General features: G+C 40.1%; 1 protein-coding gene across 4 annotated transcripts in view; it reads right to left on the bottom strand.

The window, feature by feature from the left end:
• Positions 1-704: 704 nt before the first annotated feature.
• Positions 705-23,817, bottom strand: part of LOC103128135 (zinc finger protein 14-like) — a 222,676-nt gene continuing 199,563 nt past the window's right edge. For 2 of the 4 annotated variants that reach the window (XM_060205011.1, XM_060205012.1), the window contains 3 exons: positions 5,956-6,082; positions 5,088-5,145; positions 706-3,155 (listed from right to left, as the gene is read on the bottom strand). In XM_060205011.1, coding sequence (XP_060060994.1) covers positions 1,721-3,155; positions 5,088-5,145; positions 5,956-6,082 — 1,620 coding nt within the window. In that variant the 3' untranslated portion in view covers positions 706-1,720. Of the gene's footprint in view, positions 3,156-5,087; positions 5,146-5,955; positions 6,083-18,150; positions 18,235-23,817 lie in introns of those variants that run through there. The other 2 variants (XM_060205013.1, XM_060205010.1) reach the window with 2 other exon arrangements.

A 23,817-nucleotide genomic window follows, 5' to 3' on the forward strand; every position in this document is an offset into this window, starting at 1 on the left:
CCTGTTTTAATGCAATCTCTTCTAGGTGAGAGAACACACAATATCCGTGGATAACGTCTCACCACAGCAGCATGAATGCTTTGCCCCATCAGGATTTTCTCTTAGAATCTCCTGTACACACACCTGCTTCCCAAACCAGGGCAAATGGAATCAGAGTTCATAATGACAAGTCATATCTGCTCAGAGAGATTTTACATGACCACATTCTCCATAAAAACAGCCTTTTCGTGGAAGGTTGATAGCATAATGGGTATGCAAACAGATTCTCATGCCTGAGGCTCCAAAGTCTCAGGCTCAATCCCCCGCACCACCACAAGTCAGAGCTGAACATTGCTCTGGTTAAAAAAAAAATCCTTTCAGGGGCTGGGTGGTGGCACACCTGCTCCAATGCACATACTACCAGGCAGGAGGAGCTCGGTTCACGTCCCTGGTTCCCTCCTGCAGGGCGAAACCTTGAGGTGGTGAAGCAGTGCTGCAGGTGTCTCTCCCTCTCTATGGTCCCCTTCCCTCTCAATTTTTCTGACTGTATTAATAAATTGTATACTTTAAAAACAGCCTTTTCATGATCATCCAAATGGCTTAGGTTTGCCTGACACAAATGAAGATACTCAGTTTCAAGATAGTTCACTCACGAGGTACTTTATGATGCCCTTTAACACACAGGGGTTGGGGAGGGCACCATCATCTTATTTTCTCTATTTCAACAGTGAAAGACTAAAAAGGACACACAAGGTCAAGCTGCGAAGCAGGTGGCCCAAGGCAGACATACAACCTCAGAGTCCAGACTGGTGTTCAGGCCTGGCTCAGCACCTCAGCAGATTCCATATACTGAGAAGGACCAGGCCACTGTGAGCAGACATTTGTCAATTTCAATTTTTTATTTTTTAAATATTTATATACACATATTGTAGCATCCATTGTTCCTCCACTGTTTTACATTCACTCGTCACTCTAGGACAAGTTCTTTTATAGGACTGTAAACTCCCTCCACAAGGACTACACTGATAATTGTTTTTCTAATGGCAGTCATTTTATATGTGCAAAAACGGTTATCGATTTGAATACATCTAAGCATTGTTGACATCCAAGTTCCCAGTTTTTCACTGTTTATTTTCACTAGGTGTCTCTCTACTGTGAGATCATTCATGTATCCAAAGAAAACTGGCTTAAATGTTTGACTACATTGTTTACATTCAAGGTTTCTTTCTCTCCACTGTGAGTTCTATCATGTAACTGAAGAGAACTATATCCCACGAATGCTTTGTTTACATTCATAAGGTTTCTCTGCACTGAGTTCTTTCATGTGTCCAAAGATTTCCAGATTGCCTGAATGTCTTACTGCATAGGTTACATTCATAGGGTTTCTCTCCACTGTGAATTCTTTCATGTGTCCGAAGACTACCGGAACTCAATGTTTTATTACATTGTTTACATTCATAGGGTTTCTCCACTGTGAATACTTTCATGTGAGTTAAGACTACTGGAACAAATGTTTTACTATACTTTTTACATTTATAGGGTTTCTCTCCACTGTGAATTCGTTCATGTGCCTGAAGATGACTGTAACAACTGAATGTTTTACTACATTGTTTACATTCATAGGGTTTCACTCCCCTGTGAGTTTTCATGTTTCTTTAAGACTACTTGAACAACTGGATGTTTTACTACATTGTTTACATTCAGTTTGTCTCCACTGTGGGTTCTTTCATGTTTCTTAAGACTATTGGAACTGTTTTACTACATTGTTAACATTCATAGGGTTTCCTCCACTGTGAGTTCTTTCATGTTTCTTAAGACTACTGGAACAACTGAATGCTTTAGTACATTGTTTACATTCATAGGGTTTCTCTCCACTATGGGTTCTTTCATGTGTTCGAAGACTACTGGAAACACTGAATGTTTTACAACATTGTTTACATTTATAGGGTTTCTCTCCACTGTGAGTTCTTTCATGTTTCTTAAGACTACTGGAACAACTGAATGCTTTACTACATTGTTTACATTCATAGGGTTTCTCTCCACTGTGAGTTCTTTCATGTAATTTAAGACTACTGGAAACACTGAATGTTTTACAACATAGTTTACATTCATAGGGTTTCTCTCCACTGTGAGATCTTTCATGTAGCTTAAGGCTACTGGAACAACTGAATGTTTTACTACATTGTTTACATTCAAAGGGTTTCTCTCCACTGTGAGTTCTTTCATGTTTCTTAAGTTTACTGGAAAACATGAATTTTTTACTACATTGCTTACATTCATAGGGTTTCTCTCCACTGTGAGTTCTTTCATGTGTCCGAAGACTACTTGAAAAACTGAATGATTTACAACATTGTTTACATTCATAGGGTTTCTCTCCACTATGAGTTCTTTCATGTGAGCGAAGAGTCCTGGAACAACTGAATGTTTTACTACATTGTTTACATTCATAGGGCTTCTCTCCACTGTGAGTTCTTTCATGTAGCTTAAGACTCCAGGACCAACTGAATGTTTTACTACATTGTTTACATTCATAGGGTTTCTCTCCACTGTGAGTTCTTTCATGTAGCTTATGATTCCAAGACCAACTGAATGTTTTACTACATTGTTTACATTCATAGGGTTTCTCTCCACTGTGAGTTCTTTCATGTAGCTTAAGACTACAGGACCAACGGAATGTTTTACTACATTGTTTACATTCATAGGGTTTCTCTCCTCTGTGAGTTCTTTCATGTTTCTTAAGTCTACTGGAACAACTGAATGTTTTACTACATTGTTTACATTCATAGGGTTTCTCTCCACTGTGAGTTCTTTCATGTTTCTTAAGTTTACTGGAACAACTGAATGTTTTATTACATTGTTTACATTCATAGGGTTTCTCTCCACTGTGAGTTTTTTCATGTTTCCTAAGTTTACTGGAACAACTGAATGTTTTACTACATTGTTTACATTCATAGGGTTTCTCTCCACTGTGAGTTCTTTCATGTACCTGAAGATGACTGGGACAACTGAATGTTTTATTACACTGTTTACATCCATAGGGTTTCTTTCCACTGTGAATTCTTTCATATTTTTGAAGATGAATAGAATCAGTGAGTAATTTGTTGTATACTTCACATTCTTGAGATTTTCTACCATTCTGACTTTTTTTGCCCTCAGAGACTTTCACTGCTGTATTACTGTAAAATAATGAACAATTAATTAATTACATTTGAATGAATATAACTGATTCTATTATCAGGATGCAGAACATAATTTTACATAATAACATCAGATATTAACAATAGATTTTACTAGAACGTATACCGAAAAAAAAATCACAAAGATTCAAAATTAGAAAAAAAATCTCCAGGGAGTTGAGCTGTACCACAGTGGGTTTAGCAGGTGCAGTGCAAAGAGCAAGAATTGGTTAGGGGTTAAGCGCAGGTGGCGCAAAGCACAAGGACTGGCCTAAGGATCCCGGTTCGAGCCTCTGGCTCCCCACCTGCAGGGGAGTCCCTTCACAGGCAGTGAAGCAGGTCTGCAGGTGTCTGTCTTTCTCTGCCCCTCTCTGTCTTCCCCTCCTCTCTCCATTTCTCTCTGTCCTACACAACAACGACAACAACAATAATAACTACAGCAATAAAACAAGGGCAACAAAAGGGAATAAATAAATAAAATAAATATTAAAAAAAAAAGAATTGGTTAGGATCCCAATTCAAGTCCCTGGCTCTCCCTCCACCTGAAGTGGAGTCACTTCACAGGTAGGGAAGATAGTCAGAAGGTTTCTCTCTTCCTCCCTATCTCCCCCTTTTCTCTCTATACAATAATAATTTTTTTAAGATCTCGTATTAAATGTTAAAAAATTGGTTAAAAGGGGCTGAATTGGGAGTCAGGAGGTATCACAGCAGTCTAAACACACATGGTGTGAAAGGTAAACAGAGGTTGAAGAATTACAGTTTGATCCCCTGGCTTCCCACCTGCAGGGGAGTCACTTCACAGGTGGTATAGCAGGTGTTTAGGTGTCTATCTTTCCCATTCTCTCCAATTTTATCTCCTGTCCCAAATCAATGACAGCAACAACAACAAAACAAGGGCAACAAAAGGGAATAAATATTTCAAAAAATATTTTTAAAAGAGGGGGATGGGCAGTGGTGCACCTGACTGAGCACACATGCTACAATGAGCAAGGACCTGGTTGGAGTCCCTGGTCCCCACCTGTTGGGGGAAAGCTTTGCAAGTGCTGAAGAAGGACTGCAGGTCCTCTTTCTCTCTCTCTTCCTTTAGATTTCTGGCTGTCTCTATCTAATAAATAAATAATATAAAAACTGGTAAAAACATACTTTCATTTAAGTATATTATGCCACAACTAATGATATCTTTACAGGTATTTTGTATATATTAATAGAACTACTATTTGTTAACAGCCAGTTTTGGCATTGTGTTGAAATTTTTCACTGAAAATATTGATCTTTTCTAGAAGGACTATATCTACGTATCATAAAAATATAGGTATTCATACATTATAGATACTCTTATTGTTTCCAAGTGTACTATTTTATAAACACTAAGCATCTTTGCCCCCTTTTTAAGACTTCGATTTCCTTGTTACTTGTGAATGATTTTCCTATGATGTGAAGAATAGACAGATAATGTACAACATCATTATGGTCCTTTGGTTGCCAGTGAGTCAGATGGAACTTCAGTCATGTACGTCACATACATTGTATTTGAGTCACTTGTCCAACTATTCTATAACCTAGTCATGACGTATCTTTGATGAGATTATATAAAAATTAATTTATTTGTGGCAGTGATTATAAATTCTGTTTTTATTATAAATATCATTTTCTTAATAAGTTGTATTAAAAGAGCTACTATGAAATTATTGTCAGTAGAGAGCACACAATTAAGAACGCGTAAGTAGGGAGTCAAGTGGTAGCATAGCAGGTTAACCGTAGGTTCCAGAAAGAACAAGGACAAGTTTTAAGGATCTGGGCTCGAGCCCCTGGCGTAATACGGGGAAATTATGCAGGCACCAGAACTAGGTAAATAAAACAGAGACAAAATATTTGAAAACACAATAGCTTTCTGGGTGGCACATCACATATTATTGTAAGTTTAAATCTCACCTTTGTTGACTCCTGTGTAAGTAATGCTGCTTTTTGGTGGAAAGTTCTTGTATTTTTTCTAAAATTACAAAAATATTTAAAGGATTAGAGCTTATACAAACTGTGGTCACGGAGGTTGAACAGTGTGTAAGGCACTAAACTCTCAATCATGAGGTCCCAAGTTCAATACAGGCAGCGCATGTACCAGAGTTATGGCTGATTATTTTTTCCTCCTATCTTTTGCATGAATAAATAAGTAAATTAAAAAGACAGAAATTATACAAATAGATTGAATTTATTTATTTTATTTATTTTTACCAGAGCACAGCTCAGCTCTGGTTTATAATGCTGCAGGGCATTGAACCTGGGACTTATCAGAGTCTCAGGCCTGAGAGTCTGTATAACCATGGTGCTACCTACCCCCACCCTGAAAACTTTTTACCGGCCTCATCATCCTGGTTTGATATCCCGGCTTTCCACCTGCAGGGTAGTTGCTTCACAAGCGGTGAAATGGTCTGCAGGTGTCTGTCTTTGTCTACCACTCTAACTTCCCATTCTCTCTTAATTTCTTTCTGTCTTATCCGACAATAACAACAATAAAACAAGGGCAACAATAGGGAATAATTATTTCTTAATTCATGAGAAAGATAGTGTGAGAGAAAGAATCAGACATCAATCTAGTACGTGTGTATCCAAAGACCAACCTCAAGACATCATGGTCAAGAATCCAATATTTTATCCACTGTGCCATCTGCCGGACCACAAGACTGAATTTGTGATCCATTATGAGTCTCAGTCAAACTCTGCTCATATAACACTGTCTCCATTTCTACATTGGTGAACACAAAGTGACTTGTCTTCTAGTTGAAATATTAAGGCGATTAGTTACCTATGGAAAGAAAGTTCCTCAAGTTTTCACCCATCACATCTCTGTAGAGTTTCTTCTCTGAAGGATTCAATAGTGCCCACTCCTCTTGAGTGAATATCACGGCTACATCTTCATAGGTCACTGAGCCCTAAAATATGTGCAATGTGTTCATGTGAGAATATGTGAGTGGCAGCAGATTAGCATATAAACTACTCAGTCTCTTTTTCATAAATAAAATCTTAAAAAAAAATGAAACATCTCTAGCCACACATAGCTCTTTATAAAATCAACATCATTATGGAAGCATGGAAATTATACTATTTAGAGTCATCATAACACATTAGGCATCTCTGCAGTGTCAGTGTCCAATAAAGGGTTAAAAATGCAAGAATGTTATACAAATAAGTATTATCAGGTTCAGAGCAATGGTGCACCTGGTTAAGTGTACATTTCACCATGACACAGGACCTAGGTTGGAGGCCTGCTTCCCTTCAGAATTGGGCCACTTCATGAGCAGTCAGACAGGCCTGCAGGTGTCTCCTATCAAATAAAATGGAAAGAAAAACGGGATTTCTACAGCAGTGGATTCAAACTTTGCACAATGAGCTCAAGAAATAACCCTGGTGGCAGAAAAAACGATCGGAGTACAAGAATTGTTCCACAGTAAGCTACATCCTCCTCAATTTCTCTATCATAGGAAGTAAAATATAATTTATAAATACAAAAAGATTCTATGAGGAGGAGGGAGCCATTGTGGAAAGTCTGGCAGTGAAAGGTCTTATGTTCCTTAAGATGCACTTGGATGTTACAACATTAACCAAAAAAACGTATAGAAGTCAATCCGAGTACAGTACTAATATCTGATTTGGAAATGTCTTCAGAAACCTGAGCTCAACATTAAAGATAAATAAATGGAGACATGAACCACTGATAATACATGAAAATGAATATATTTGGCATAATGACAAGACCAAAGATAATATCACCAAGACAAAGAGATGAAGTAAAAAAATATATATATTTACATGCTATACATCAAAGCGCTAATGAGCAATATATGTACTCACACAACTCAGTAGAGTAACATAAACAACCACAGTAAATGCACAGAAAGACATGTATAATCTCTTTAACCAAGATGTTTAGTCACAGTGCAATTAAAAATCGCTCACAATCCCTGAGTGTCAGATACCTGTATGTTCTAACAATAAAGTTTCATTTTTTTAAAAAAAGAGTAATTCTGGTTTATTACCCTTTTGTAGAGTGACTGAATCTTATAATATCTTAGACAGAGGTCGTGAAAAGCACACATGGAAGCTAAGCAGATGTGTTAGGTCTGTGATATCCCAGGAGAGACATCTTCTCAGTAGGAATACTGCATTAATGTCATTACTTGTATCTGCAAAAATTAAGACATTTCAAATGGTCCTATGCCACTAATCAACATAAGAATTGTTGAACCTAGGAGTTGGGCGGTAGCACATGGGTTAAGCATACGTGGCGCAAAGCCCAAGGACCTAAGTAAAAATCCCGGTTTGAGCCCCCGGCTCCCTAACTGCAGGGGAGTCGCTTCACAGGCGGTGTAGCAGGTCTACAGGTGACTATATTTTTCTCCCTCTGACTTCCACTTCTCTCTCCATTTCTGACTGTCCTATCCAACAACTACATCAACAACAATAACTAAAACAATAAAAACAACAAAGGGAAACAAAGAGGAAATAAATACAGAGTAAAATAATAATGATAATAAAAAAGTATTGTTCATCCCACATGAATGCGGGATAGTTGGGTTGTAGTCAGCGGGTTAAAGCGCATGTGGTGCAGAGCTCAAGGACTGGAGTAACGATGCCAGCTTGAGCCCCCGGCTCCCCACCTGCTGGGGAGTCACCTTCACAGGTTTGCCGGTGTCAGTTTTTCTTTCCTGTCTTCCCCTCCTCTCTCCATTTCTCTCTGTCCTATCCAACAATAAAAACATCAACATCAATAAAAAGTACAACAATAAAACAAGAAGGCCAACAAAAGGGAATAAATAAATATTAAAAAAAACTCTTTGAAAAGAATGTTGGGTAGAGAGAAAAAGAAGGTGGGAGTCAGGCAGTAGCATAGCAGGTAAAGTGCATGTGGCGAAAAGCACAAGGATTGGAATAAGGATCCCAATTTGAGCTCCTGGCTCCTCACCTGCAGGAAAGTCGCTTCACAAGTAGTGAAGTAGGTCTGCAGGTGTCTCTCCCCCTGTCTTACCCTCCTCTCTCCATTTCTCTGTCCTAACACTGATGATGTCAATAAGAACAACAATAGTAATAAAAAAATGGCCAGGGGGTCAAGTGGTGGCACACTTCATTAAGTGTTCACTATAGTGTTCAAAGAACCAGTTCAAGCCCCTTGACCCCACCTACAGCAGGAAAGCTTCATGAAATGTGAAGCAGGGCTGCAGGTTTCTATCTATGTCTCTCCCTTCCTATCTCCCCTGCTCCATCAATTTCTCTTGTTCTCAATCCTTTATTAAATAAACAAATACTGTTTTAAAAATCTACTTTAAAAAACAGAGAAAATTCCTTTTAGTTCCATCCAAGATGGGCTCACTGTTCTTAAGTGAAGAACAGTGCAGTATTCAATTGTGTATATATACCACAGCTTTCTCAGCCAATCATCTGTTGTTGTTGGGCACCTGGGTTGCTTCCAGGTTTTCGCTACTACGAATTGTGCTGCTATGAACATAGGTGTACACATATCTTTTTAGTTGGGTGTTATGGTGTCCTTGGGATATATCCCTAGAAGAGGAATTACTAGGTCATACGTAAGGTTCATGTCTACCCTTGTGAGAGTTCTCCAGCAGGATTTCCAAGAGGCTGGACCAATTTGCATTCCCACCAGCAGTGCAGAAGGGTTCCTCTGTCCCTACAGCCTCTCCAACACTTATTGCTGTTGTCCTTTTTGATGTTTGCCATTCTCACTGGGGTGAGGTGCTATCTCAATGCTGTCTTTATTTGCATTTCTTTGACAATCAGTGACCTGGAGCAATTTTTCATGTGTTCATTAGCCTTTTGGATCTTCTATTGTGAATATTCTGTTCCCATCCTCTGCCCATTTTTGGATGGGGAAAGCTATCAGGGGAGGGGATGGGATAGGGAGTTCTAGTGTGGAAATTGTGTGGAGCTGAACCCTCTTATCCTATGGCTTTTTTTCAGTGTTTCCTTTTCATAACTAAAAAATAAAATTAAAAAGACAGAAAATGAAGACTCTGAATATTAGGAAGTATGTATTCTAACAAACCTCATTTGTGCCTGATTCCATTATTCTTGGTGGAATGATTTTATTTATTTATTTTCTCTAGATTAGACAAAAAAAAGGGAAGACTCCACAGTAATACCCATGAAGTTCCCCTTTTCATGTCTATCTGTGTTGTCAGGGCTTAAAACTCAATATCTGGGTATGACAAAGTAGCACTTTACAACATGAGTTATGTCTTGGTATTCAAAAATTATTTCACAGGCGCTTTCTGGTGGCATACCAAGTGGAGACCACAAATGATCACCTGTGAGAAGTCAGAAGGGTTCAAGAATCATCTCTCCAACAGCTGTAGAGGGAAGTCTCACAATTGTATGGGCTTAACAGCACCCCCCATTTCTTATATCTATTCATGTCTGTATATATGTAACATGACACTAAAGAATGGTGACACTGAGTCCCAGTAATAATACTAATTGGAAAATTAGTTTTAAGAGTAAATGGCTACGGAGATAGCATAGTGTTTATGCAAAATATTTCCATATTTGAGGATTTCAATCCCCAGTAACAACATAAGCCAGAGTTGAGCAGTACTCTGATCCGTCTCTATCTCTCTCATTGAAATAAATAACAAAAAAATAAATTAGGTGAGTCCTGCTTCCCCACAACTCTGCCCCACGAGGAAAAGCTTGAGACAGGCTGGGAGTATGGATTGACCTGTCAGTGGGGAAGCAATTACAGAAGTCAGATCTTCCATGATCTGGACCCCATAAAGATTCTGGGTCCATAGTTCCAGAGGATAAAGAATAGGAAAGCTATCAGGGGAGGGGTGGGATATGGCATTCTGCTGGTGGGAATTGGATGGAATTGTGACTCTCTTCTCCTATGGGTTTGTCAGAGTTACCTTTTATAAATAAATAAATAAATAATAAAAAAAAAGAATAAGTGAAAAGAGAAATACAAGGGTGGGGGAGGTAACAAAGTTTCTGCCTGCAGCTCTCAGGTTCCAGGTTCTACTTCCTGACACGTTAGCCAGAGATGAGCAGTACCTAGGTAGAAAGAGATAGAAAGAGACAGAAACAGTAAATTAAATATGTATCAACTAAAATACAACTTATTCAAGAGGAAAAAGATACAGAATCTGATGTGGGGCAAGTCAATCTGCCATCTCTTCCGCTTTTCCTGAATGTCTTTCAGGCCAGAAAATGGAAGATCAATCACAGCAATAGCTTGAGACTCTGTTTAAATCTAGCAGCACAGCCTCTTCACTGGACAGTATGACCTCTAGATGGAAGATACTGTAGTGAATAAAAGGTACAATACCCTAGCTGAGCAATGTGAACAGAAGAGGTTATGGAAACATTTAGCGAGTTATCCTGCCTATTAGGACCACTACAAAGCCCAGAAATTCTACTGACATCTCTTTCAACCTTTTAATTTTACTTCAACGAAAGCATTCACAATAATCTACTGAAAAGGGAGTCAGGAAGTATCAGAGTAGCGTGTTAAGCGCATGTGGCCCAAAGCTCAGGGACCAGCCTAAGGATCTGCTTTGAGTCCTTGTCTCCTCACCTGCAGGGGAGTCGCTTCACAGGTAGTGAAGCAGGTCTGCAGGTGGCTATCTTTCTCTCCCCCATTGTCTTCTACGCCTCTCCATTCTATCTAACAACAATGACATCAATAACTACAACTATAATTTAAAAAAGGACAACAAACAGGGAAAAGAAATAAAATGAAAAAAGGTTTAAAAAAATTAGTAAAATGTATATTACTTTTCTTATTTAATTCAAGCCTCACCTAAATACTGCTCAGACATCTGTATGTATTAAAACAGTGACATGTGGAGGGGGTGCAGTGGATGGAGCCAAGATGGCAGCTGAAGACACACCTGGCATGAGCTCTGCAAGGAGGCTGCTTTAATCCTGGGAATTGCAGGTGAGGGTAGGATTTCCAGGCCAGTGGCAGAGGCAGAATGTAGAAGAGCTCTAAGGAGCCTAGGAAGAGTCCTATAACCCACCCTTAGGCTGGCAAACCGAGGAAAAAAGGACAAAGGAAACGTGGGGTTGGCCCACTGGCTGTAAGTCTGACTCTTTCATACTGTACCCTAAGAGCAACCCTCACACCAGAGTAAAGGAACCAGCTTCAGACAGGAGATCACTAAAGATAATTTACTTCACAAGCGGTGAAGCAGGTCTGTAGGTGTCTGTCTTTCTCTCCCTCTCTGTTTTCCCATCCTCTCTCCATTTCTCTCTGTCCTATTCAACAAACACATCAATAATAACTACAACAAAAATACAAAATGGGAAACATAAGGGTTAAAACAATTTTTTTTAAATGGTAACTTCATTATCAAGATACCTAGAGCCATCCAGAGGGGGGTACTTTTCACAAACAAACGTTTTTTATTTTATTTATTTATTTTTACAAAGGCTGGAGCTCAATCTGAGTGGCTGAATACCTGACCAACCTCTGTCTCTGCTGGGGGCTGTGAGATTAATGTCCTTTGGTCTTACTTAGGTTAATTTATCTATTTTTCTTTCTCCATTATACCTATTGAGTATAATGATAGTAATATCGAGTAATTGATAGTTGCTTCTTGTGATTGTGTGTTTTTGCTTTGTTTAGGAAGTGGGTGGGGTTGTGTAGCCAATCTGGAATAGTTTAATCTAAAAACTGATTGTTTGGGTTTTATTAATCTGGATTTTTTTTTGGCAGGTTTTCTTCCTTGTATTTTTTTTTATTAACTTTATAGAACTCAGGACCTCATGGTTGAGAATCCAATGCTTGCTCCACTGCACCACCTCCCAGACCACTGTTTTTTTCCCTTTGATTTACAGTTGTCTGTTTTTCCTTCTCTCTAGGTTGACCAAAATTAGTTATTTTGCTTTTTCTATTGATTGGTGATTGGGTGTACTTTCTATTGTGGGAGGAGTTTGCTTTTCTTTCCTTTTCTCTTTCATTCCTCAATTCAGATAAGATCATTTTCCTTTTGCTACTGTTTTTCTGTAATCACTTATGCATGTTTGTGAATTATCCTGTGAAAGAAGTTAGACTCAGAGTGGATTCTCTTTTGTATTTTATAGTTGATTACTGTAATTGTTTATTTTTGCCTTGTCTGTATGGTTTGGATTGGTTTTTGTTCTTGTTTTGTTTTTGGAGTGGAGGTGTTGCTTGGCTAACTGGTTTGAGTGGAACTGCATTAATCTTTGCTTCTGTGGATAGTATTGTATTTTCTGAGGCTTGCGATTTCATCTGTGAAAGGACTTTGATTTGGTGTGCCTTGTACTCACAAAACACAACAACTGAATGACAACAGACAGGATAGAAAAATATAAACCCAACCACGTTAAAAACATAGTCAAATCTACCACAATTAAAGCAGCTACTGAATGAATTATGCATATCCCTTTGAATCAGTGTTGTTCTATCATTTTGGTCTATGCTTAGTAGTGGTATTGCTGGATATGTATTTGTTTTTCCATTTGTATTTGTTTAAGGATTCACCATAATGGCTGATAGTACTTAGCTTTCACTATTTTAAAAAATATTTTAAAAATTTATTTATTAATTTTCCCTTTTGTTACCATTTCTTAATGTTGTTACAGTTGTTGTTATTGATGTTTTCATTGTTATATAGGACAGAGACATGGAGAGAGGAGGGGAAGATGAAGGAGAAAGACAGACACCTGCAGACCTGCTACACCACCAGTGAATTCACTCTGCTGCACGTGGGGGTTGGAACAGGGGTGCTAAAATTGGTCCTTGTGCTTTGCGCCACATGCACTTAACCCCTTGCACTACTGTCTCATTCCCCCCCCCCCTTTTTTTAAAGCAGAGCACTGTCCAGCTCTGGCTTGTGGTGGGAGGATGGAACCTGGGGCTTTGGAGCCTCCGGCATGAGAGTCTCTGCATAACCATTATGCTATCTACCCTCTACCCTATCCGTTTAGTATTTTAAGTATGATTTCAACTTTTGAGTATGTTTCTCAATACTGGGGGATACTCTTGGAGAGAAATGTGTGACAAAAATGGCAATAGAGGGGTTTTAGCTCCATAGGCTTTAGCACCAATTGTTACAAATATGAGACACTAAGTGGTGCACGAAGAGTCAGGAATGTAGACAAAGGGAAGTTCAGTAGGAGCCAGGGGAGAGCTTGAGAAGCCCAGATAAAGTAGCCAGGAGAGCTTAGGAGGCCCATCCAGGATTGAAGAAGACCCAAAATGACTCTCATGCCTGAGGTTCCAAAGTCCAGGTTCAACCCCCCACATCACCATAAGCACAACCATTAGCCACAGCTGAACAGTGCTCAGGTTAAAAAGGAAAGAAAACGGACCAAAAAGCAGCAAAACCAAAAGCCTCCTGCAAATTGATGAAATCACCACTAAGGTGCAGGCTTGACCCATCGATGAGCTGAGTCAAGTATGTAACCCAGGCCCAAAGGATTCTGGAACATTTTCGGGTTTTATTTCAGTCTCTCCCTCACTCCCTCTCCCTTTTCCTCTCTCTCTTTCTCTCTCTCTCTCTCTCTCTCTCTCTCTCTCTCTATATATATATATATATATATATATATATTTCCAAAGACAGAGAGAAACAGACAGTTACAGATCTGCTTCACTGCTTGCAAAACTTTTCCACTGCAGGTGGGGACAGGGGGCTCATACTTGGGTCCTTGTGCTCTGTAACATGTGCACCACACCCAGCCCCACAAATGTTCATTTGCACACACCACCTTCCTCCCACTCCCAAGAAATGTATCAGTAACTTCCCTCTCTCTCTTTTTCATCTTGAAATATTTTTCAATTTTATTGGTGACTTAATATTGATTTATAAAATTATAAGATAACAAGAGCATGATTCCACATTGTTCCCTGAATCCTGTGTCTCAATCTCACCATTGGAATCAACAGCAGTTCTCACAAGGTTTAGGATATGGTTAATTATTATTCCTAAACTAACTGTCTATATTTGTCCTTTTTTTCCCCCCTCATGGTCCAATTTTATTTTCCATTCCACAGGAAAAATATTTTTCTTTTATTTTTTTATTCATGAAGAAGATAGGAGGAAAAAGAACCAGACATCATTCTGGTACATGTGCTCCTGGGGACTGAATTCAGGATTTCACACTTGAGAGTCCAATGCTTTATCCACCATACCACCTCATGGACCACTCTTTTTTCTTTTTCTTTCCCCTCCAGAGCACTGCTTGGCTCTGGTTTATCGTTTGGCCAGGGATTGAATCTGGGACCTCTGGTGCCTCAGGCGGGAAGGTCTTTTCCATAACCATTATGCTATCTCCCCAGCCCTTCTCTTCCTCTCCAAGCCACACCTATGACTATATCCAAATGCTCTTCCTTTCTTGCTTTTCTCTCTGTGGGTCCTGATGGAGTTGGACTCCAGAGCCCTCTGGTCATCTTCCCTCTATCATGGAACTCTAGGAGAATGGGCCAAAGTTCTTTTTGGGATGCAGAAACTGGGATCAATAACTTCTCTCTCTCTCTCTTAAATATTTATTTATTCTCCTTTGTTGCCCTTGCTGTTTTATTGTTGTAGTTATTATTGATATAGTTACTGTTGGATAGGACAGAGAGAAATGGAGAGAGGAGGGGAAGACATTGAGGGGGAGAGAAAGAGACACCTGCAGACCTGCTTCACCGCTAGGGAAGCGACTCCCCTGCAGGTGGGGAGTCGGGGGCTCAAACCAGGATCTTTATGCCAATCCTTCTCTTGCACCACCTGTGCTTAACCTGCTGCACTACCACTGGACTCCCTCTCTTTTTTTAATGGTTAGGTGCTACGATACAAAACAGTGTGGTCAAACATGTCCTGAGCAGTGCAAAAGACTTTTAAGTTCTCATCAAAAACATAATGCGGGGCCAGGCTGTGGCACACCTGGTTAAGCACTCAAATTACAGTGCTCAAGGATCCGGGTTCAAGACCCTCCTCTCCCCACCTGCAGGGTGAATTGTGAATCTGGGCTTCAGGTTTCTCTTTGTCTCTCTTCCTCTCTATCTCCTCCTCTCCCAATTTCTATATATATCAAAAAATAAGTAAAAATATTTTAAAAAGCAGAATGCTAATATGAGCTCTACTCAGGTGGATGGGGTTTACAGTGAATGGTATTTATATACTCTCCCAAATTAGAGAGCTACTCTCTGCTCTAATCCAGCTTTCTAGTTCTATTATCAACTCTGACACCAATGTCCCAGACTATGTTTTTACTCCACCTGCATGTTAGCAGTCTGGCTTTTCACGTAAAAATTACTCAAGTCATGGGCCCCTCAGAACATACCTAAAATAGACTCCCTAGCTTCTTCCCAAATGAAGACCCATAATTTCATCTGCTCTATTTCTACTTTTGGATCCTGTTTATTAAACAATTTGTCCTGCTTTATATCTTAGCACCTTTCAGTCACCATGCTGCTATGCAGATGCTACCATGATGCTATCCCAACTTCCCTGAACAGATGACCTCACCAATGTGTCCCAAAGTCTCAGCTCCCAAGAGCCCTGGCAGTATATACTCCAGCTAACCTCACCAGCCTATCCAAGTCTTCTCTTTCTGCTGACCTACCACTGCTGACTTCATCTTTGCATGTTTATTGACTGCTCACTTTTCTCACAATGTTCCTCGATGTTCAAGGAACCTCACCTTAACTTCTAATGTGTATGTACTTCCTCTGTGTTTTGGTAAACACCACTCTTTATTTTCATGTCAATTCTTCTCTACCTGGTCCTTGACTCCTAGTTTTGCTTGTTCCACAGCTGACCCTCTATGAAGAAGAAAAATTTCTTCAGTTGGCACTGACCAGACCAGACGTGCTGTGTTTCTTCCCCTGGACATCACATCCACTGACTGCTTCCCTTAGACTTGCTGGTGGCATGCTAGGACACTCTATATATTCCTCCCATGAATTTTCTGACAAATTACAACAGCTTATAGACTCCACCACAAATAGTCTTGAGTCACTACAGAGCCCCTTATGAGACCCCTTATTAGTCTTTTGTTAATGATTACCTTAAGACCCTTTATTTTTAATAAGATTACTGATTTTATAAAACGGCAGATTGACTCCTTGGCATCAAAACCTTTGCAAATTCATTATCACAGACTTGATTTGGCTGATAGAGGCCTGGCTGAACCTGAGGATGACAGACCTCCCTTTCGGATGGCATAAAACTCAGAATTATGTACTGAGACATCCAACCTTGGCAGGGCAAAGACACCAGTAAGGGGTGCAAGGCAAAGCACTGCAGGGGGAAGACCCTATAGTCCGCCTCTGAGTCCCCCGTGAAGCAAACCTGATTTGCATGGAGGTTGGTGTCAGCAACAAAAAATCATTTCCCTGGAAACTGTGGCTCTGCCTCCCCTCCCCAAAAAGACACCGAGAGCCTTATAAGATGCGGGAAGGTTGGTTTCTGCACCCACCCCGCGGGAGGAATCGGGTCAATACTTCCCCCCTCTGGTTATACCTGCTGTTCAGGTCCCTGCTCCTCACCTCAACTGCCTGCCTCAAGTTAAATTATAATGAAGGGATGAGATGCCAGGAGCCATTTCTCTGCTTGATAGATGATAAGCTTTGAAACAATGGAAGCCCTCAAGACAAGTCTCATTTCCCCCTGGGCAGGCCATTTTCCCCTCAGGTAGACCATTTAAACAGTGACACAACACATAGTTGTGATAGCAAACATGATTTCATCCATTGTATGTTGCAAGGAACATTCCCCCTTTGAAGATTGCTCCCCCTCCTCCTCCTCCAGCACTTCCCCAAAGCCTTATAATGCCTGTGTTCACAATAAAATTTACAGCTTGATCAGAAACTTGACTTGCTGTCATTCTTCGTGTCTCGTGTCCCTATCATTTCAGGTCTCATTGGGTTCCTAGCCCCTGCTCACCGCCCTGCTGGCCGGGGCACTTGCACTTTGCACCAACTGCGCTGATCCTGCTGTACTACCACGTGATTCAATTCCTCTCACATTATTTAAAAATACTCTTTTTTTCACCCACAATGACCCTGGATCCATACTCCCAGAGAAATAGAGAATGGGAAAGCTATCAGGGGAGAGAGTGGGATGTGGAGATAAGGATATAGGAATTATGTGGAACCGTACCCCTCCTATTCTATGGTACTGTTAATGTCTTCTTTCTTAAGTAAAAAATTATTCTCTTTTATCTTTATTAGTGGACACAGACAGGGAGAAATAGAAGGTGCTAGAGAGTGAGAGAGACAGAGATACCTGCATCTCTGCTTTACCCCTCATGAAGCTTTACCCCTGCAGGGGCTTGAACCTAGAGCCTTGTACACTGTTGCTGGGATAGCCTGAGGGTGCTTCTTCCTGAGCAAGTGCTCTCTGGGTTGGAGAGAACTCAACTGGAGCCAACCTAGGCTGCTGCTTGGGAGAGGGATCAGGAACTTGGCTAGCACTGCAGGAGAGACTCTGGGACTATTGGAGCCAGATGACATTCCAATGTGTTTAATCTGAAAAGAAGATTCCTTTATACATCCCAAGAAGGAAGTGCTAGGTTGTGACTAGGAGAGCGGCCGAAGCAAAAAGAGTGCAAACCAGTGGGGATTAAATGGTGGAAAACAGGGCGTGACTAGGACAGGAGGCGGAGAAAGAGTGTGAACCAGTGGGATTAAACCAGTGCCCTACAGGAAGGGCAGGTCTCAGGTAAAACAGTGATTATGTAAATAGACCACAGCATTAGTATTAAGGGGAAAATTGGCATACTGCCCAAGAAACTGTAATGTGTATACTTAATAAGGCATGCCACTACCTGATCCCCGTCTCCTTCTGCCCTCTCAATTTCTCTCTGTCGTATTATGAAATAGAGAAAAAATAGAAAAAATGGCCACCAGGAGCAGTGGATTCACAGTGCTGGAACTGAGCCCCAGCCATAACCTTGGTGGCAATAAAATACACACTTCTGGTGGCCCAACACACAAGGACTGGCTTAAGGATCTGGGCTCAAGCAACCAGCTCCTCACCTATGGGGCAGTGCTTCACAAGCAGTGATGCAGGTCTAGAAGTGTCTATCTTTCTCTACTCCTCTCTCCATCCTATAGAACAACGATGACAACAATAATAAAACAAGGGGAACGAAAGAATAAATACATATAAAAATCTTAAGAAAAAAATTAGACCTTAAAAATACACACTCCCAGAGGATAAAGAATATGGAAGCTTCCAGTGGAGGGTACTCTGGTGGACATGGAACTCTAGTGGTGGGAGTCAACGATCTTGTTCATCACTATTAAACCACTAATTTAAAATAATGAGTAAATAAGTAAATGAATGACAAAACAAAAAATCATTTAATCAAGAGAGTGTTGATATACAAAACTGTTCTATGCAAAGGGTAGGTAGCACGGGGGTAGGCAGTGGCACACCTGGTTAAGTGCACAAACCACAATGTGTAAGGACCCAGGTTCAAGTCCCTGGTCCCCACCTGCAGGGGGAAGCTTCACTAGTGGTGAAGTAGGGCTGCAGGTCTCTCTCTGTTTCTCTCCCTCTACTCTCAATTTTTCTCTGTCTCTAATAATAAATAAATAAAATTAGAAAAAGAAAAAAAAGGGTAAGTAGCAAAATGGTTCTGCAGAGATTCCGTGGCTCCAGAGCCCAGGGTAGTGTCACCACCCCTTAGTCTCCAGCGACACTGTGTCCTCACTGCTTTCCGACCATCCAACCTGCTTCCTTTGAGTCCCTGGATCAGCTGTGATAGACCACAGCTAATTAAAGTCTCACCTGTGTGTTCCATTTATCGCTCATTTTTCTTTTTTCAATTCCCCCCCCCATTTTTTTGTTGTTGTTCTTGTTTTATGCCCAGAGATCAGATACCATTCTCACAGAGTGGAGGCCAAAATCACATGTAAAAGCAAAGACTCTATTGAAGCAAGCTTAAGCCTGGGCTACATGCATTTCCCAATAGTGGAATATGAGCCCCGAAGGCAGGCAGATTAGTTTTATGCACATCAGAAGGGGGCACTTGAGGGGGTCACCTAAAGTTCAGACTTGCTTGTCAAGGGGTTCTTTGACCACAGTCCTTGACTACAGTCCAGCAGTCTTTGTCTGTTAAGCAAATTTTGGGTTTTGGGGTTGTAATGACCTTCATTTACAGAACTACTGCTGGACTGTAAGTAAGAACATTAGACTGGTTTCTCAAGGATAAGGTGCAGCTGCTCTGCAGCTGTAACTTGTTGGGTTATAGTATGGAGGAACTTCAAGGACTATCTAAAGTAACAGTGGCCCTCACATTTGTTGTCATTATTATGGTTGTTGCCATTGCTCTCGTCGTATAGGACAGAGAAGGAAAGAAAGAAATACAGATACCAGCTTCACTACCTGTGAAGCAACCCCCTGCAGGTGAGGAGCCCGGGACTCGAACTTTGATCCTTGCTCTTCCCGCCATGTGCGCTGAAACTGATGCGCTACTGCCTGACCCCCTTATTAACACTTATTATTAGGATAGAGTAACAAAAATGCAGGGAAAGATATACCTGCAGCCTGCTCTACCACTACTAAACTTTCAGTCCTGCATGTGGGGGCTGGACACTGGAACCTGTGTCCTCTCACTAAAGAACTTGTGACCTTTATGGTTGTTCCTACACATGACCACAGAATGTGAGCTCAGGTCACATAGGCTCCTCAGCTGAATCTGGGCCCCAGACGACATCAAATTGTTGGGGTCTACAGTCCACAATATTTATACCCCTTTCCCATAATAGGGAGCTACTTTCTTCCCTGATCCAGGTTTCTGTTCTTCTCCAGTCATGACATCATCTACCCTGACAGTAACTTGGATCCACCTGCTTATCAGATGTCAGGCTCAGAGGAAAGGAAAAAAAAAAAACTAGTATAGCCACAGGCCCTTTGGTATATATAAATTATGCCTACTAGCTATATGCAAAATGGAGACACCCCACTCCCCCAACTCTTCATCTGCACTACTCCAGCCTTTAGGTTCATGATTAGTCAACAACTTGTTTGGCTCTGTATGTTAACTCTATTCAGCAACCAGGTTCCAGATGCCAGCATGATGCCGACCAGGCTTCCCTGGACAGACCACCCCTCCAATGAGTCCTGGAGCACGGCTTCCCCAGAGACCCACCTTACTAGGGGAAGAGAGAGGCAGACTGGGAGTATGGATCGACCAGTCAATGCCCAAGTTCATCGGGGAAGCAATTACAAAAGCCAGACCTTCCACATTCTGCAACCCACAACGACACTGGGTCCATACTCCCAGAGGGATAGAGAATGGGAAAGCTATTGGGGAGGGGATGGGATACAGAGTTCTGGTGGTGGGAACTGTGTGGAGTTGCACACCTCTTATCCTATGGTTTTGTCAATGCTTCCTTTTTATAAATAGATAAAAAGTAAAAATTAAAATAAAAAATATTAATGAAGGATATAATATAATAAGCAGAAGAAAAAGAAAATAAACATTAATTTCACTTATCATATATGAATAACAATTTCATATGACACACACAGAGAGATATCTCTACTTTAAATTCTCCCTCACTTTTCTTATTAAATTTTCTTCACCTGATGCTGAAGACAGAATTAGCAAGATTGAGGATGAATTAGAGACAACTAAAAAAGAAGAGATCTCAAAAAGAAATTAAGAGATGCTGAAAACAACAACAGAGTCCTTTGGGATGACTTCAAAAGAAATAATATACACATTATTGGCATACCAGAGGAAGAAAGAGAAGGAGAGGAAGAAAGCATTTTCTAGGCCATAATAGCTGAAAACTTCTCTACTCTAGACAACATCAAAGACATAAAGTTTCAAGAAGCCCAGAGGGTCCCAAACAGAATTAACCCAGACCTAAAGACACCAAGACATATCGTACTTAGAATGGAAAGGAATAAGGATAAAGAAAGGATCCTCAAGGCTGCAAGAGAAAAACAAAGAGTCACCTACAAAGGAAAACCCATAAGACTAGCAGCAGACTTTTCCATACAAAAACTACAGGCCAGAAGAGAATGGCAAGATATCAATCGATCTCAATGAGAAAGGCTTTCAGCCAAGAATACTATATCCTGCTAGACTGTCACTCAGACTAGATGGAGGCATCAAAACCTTCTCAGACAAGCAACAGTTGAAGGAAGCAACTATCACCAAGCCTGCCCTAAAAGAAGTTCTGAAAGGTCTCCTATAAACAACCAGACCACCACAAATAGGACATATATCAAAATACTCTAAAACTCTACAAGAATGGCGTTAAAATATCTTCAATCTTTGATATCAATAAATGTCAATGGCCTGAATTCACCTATTAAAAGACACAGAGTAGGAAGATGGATGAGAAAACATAACCCAACAATATGTTGTCTACAGGAAACCCACCTAACTCAACAAGACAAACACAGACTTAAAGTGAAAGGATGGAAAAATATCATACAAGCCAATGACCCACAAAAAAGGGCAGGAACAGCTATTCTCATATCTGACATGATAGACTTTAATATAGATAAGATTTAAAAAGATCAGAATGGACACTACTTAATGCTCAGAGGATCAGTCAGTCAATAGGATTTAACAATTATTAACATCTATGCACCCAATGAGAAGCCATCTAAATACATAAAACTTCTACTGAAAGAGCTACAGCAATATATTAACAGTAACAGAATCATAGTAGGGGACTTCAACACCCTATTCTCTCAACTTGACAGATCATCCAGGCAGAAAATCAATAAAGACATAAGGGAGCTAAATGAAGAGATAGATAAACTAGAACTATTGGACATTTTCGGAGTCATTCATCCCAAGAAACTGGAATACACATTTTACTCAAATCCACATGGGTCATTCTCAAGGATAGACCATATGTTAGGCCAGAAAGACAGCTTCAGCCAATTAAAGAGCACTGAAATCATCCCAAACATCTTCTCAGACCACAGTGGAATTAAACTAACACTTAACAATCAACAAAAGATTAGTAACAGTACCAAAATGTGGAAGGTCAACAGTACACTTCTTTTTTTAATTTTTATTTATTTATTTTTATTTATTTATTCCTTTTGTTGCCCTTGTTTTGTTCTTGTTGTAGTTATTACTGATGTCATTGTTGTTGGATAGGACAGAGAGAAATGGAGAGGGGAGGGGAAGACAGAGAGGGGGAGAGAAAGACACCTGCAGACCTGCTTCACTGCTTGCTTTGAAAAGTATTCCAGAAGATTGAAGACACTGGAATACTCCCTGCCAGCTTCTATGAAGCCAACATCACCCTGATACCAAAAGCAGACAGGGACACAACCAAAAAAGAAAACTACAGACCAATATCTCTGATGAACATAGATGTGAAAATATTGAACAAAATTCTAGCCAACCGGATACAGCAGTATATTAAAAAGATTGTTCATCATGACCAAGTGGGGTTTATCCCAGGCATGCAAGGTTGGTTTAATATATGTAAATCAATCAATGTGATCCACCACATCAACAAAAAAACCTAAGGAATCCAGCAAGAAGCTTTTGGAAATCATCAGGCAATACAGTAAGGTGTCAGGCTATAAAATTAACATTCAAAAGTCAGTGGCATTCCTCTATGCAAACACTAAGTTAGAAGAAACTGTAATCCAGAAATCAATTCCTTTTACTATAGCAACAAAAACAATAAAATATCTAGGAGTAAACCTAACCAAAGAAGTGAAAGACTTGTATACTGAAAATTATGAGTCATTACTCAAAGAAATGAAAAAGACACAAAGAAGTGGAAAGATATTCCATGTTCATGGGTTGGAAGAATTAACATCATCAAAATGAATATATTACCCAGAGCCATCTACAGATTTAATGCTATCCCCATCAAGATCCCAAGCACATTTTTTAGGAGAATAGAAAAAATGCTACAAATGTTCATCTGGAACCAGAAAAGACCTAGAATTGCCAAAACAATCTTGAGAGAAAAGAACAGAACCGGAGGCATCACACTCCCAGATTTCAAACTGTATTAGAGGGTCACTGTCATCAAAACTGCTTGGTACTGGAACATGAATAGACACACTGACTAGTGGAATAGAATTGAGAGCCCAGAAATGAGGCCATACACCTATGGACACCTAATCTTTGACAAAGGGGCCCAGACTATTACATGGGGAAAGCAGAGTCTCTTCAACAAATGGTGTTGGAAACAATGGGTTGAAACATGCAGAAGAATGAAACTGAGTCACTATATTTCACCAAATACAAAAGTCAATTTCAAGACAATCAAGGACTTGGATGTTAGACCACAAACTATCAAATCTTAGAGGAAAATATTGGCAGAACTGTTTTCCGCATAAATTTATTTTTTATTTATTTTTATTTTTTAAATATTTATTTCCCCTTTTGTTGCCCTTCCGCATAAATTTTAAAGACATCTTCAATGAAACAAATCCAATTACAGACTAAGGCAAGTATAAACCTATGGGACTACATCAAATTAAAAGTTTCTTCACAGCAAAAGAAACCACTACCCAAACCAAGAGACCACTCACAGAATGGGAGAAGATCTTTACATGTCATACATCAGATAAGAGTTTAATAGTCAACATATATAAAGAGCTTGCCAGACTCAACAACAAGACAACAAATAACCTCACCAAAAAATGGGGGGAAGACTTGGACAGAATATTCACCACAGAAGAGATCCAAAAGGCCGAGA

The sequence above is a fragment of the Erinaceus europaeus genome, chromosome 13, assembly GCF_950295315.1.
Source record: "Erinaceus europaeus chromosome 13, mEriEur2.1, whole genome shotgun sequence".
Lineage (NCBI taxonomy): Eukaryota > Metazoa > Chordata > Mammalia > Eulipotyphla > Erinaceidae > Erinaceus > Erinaceus europaeus.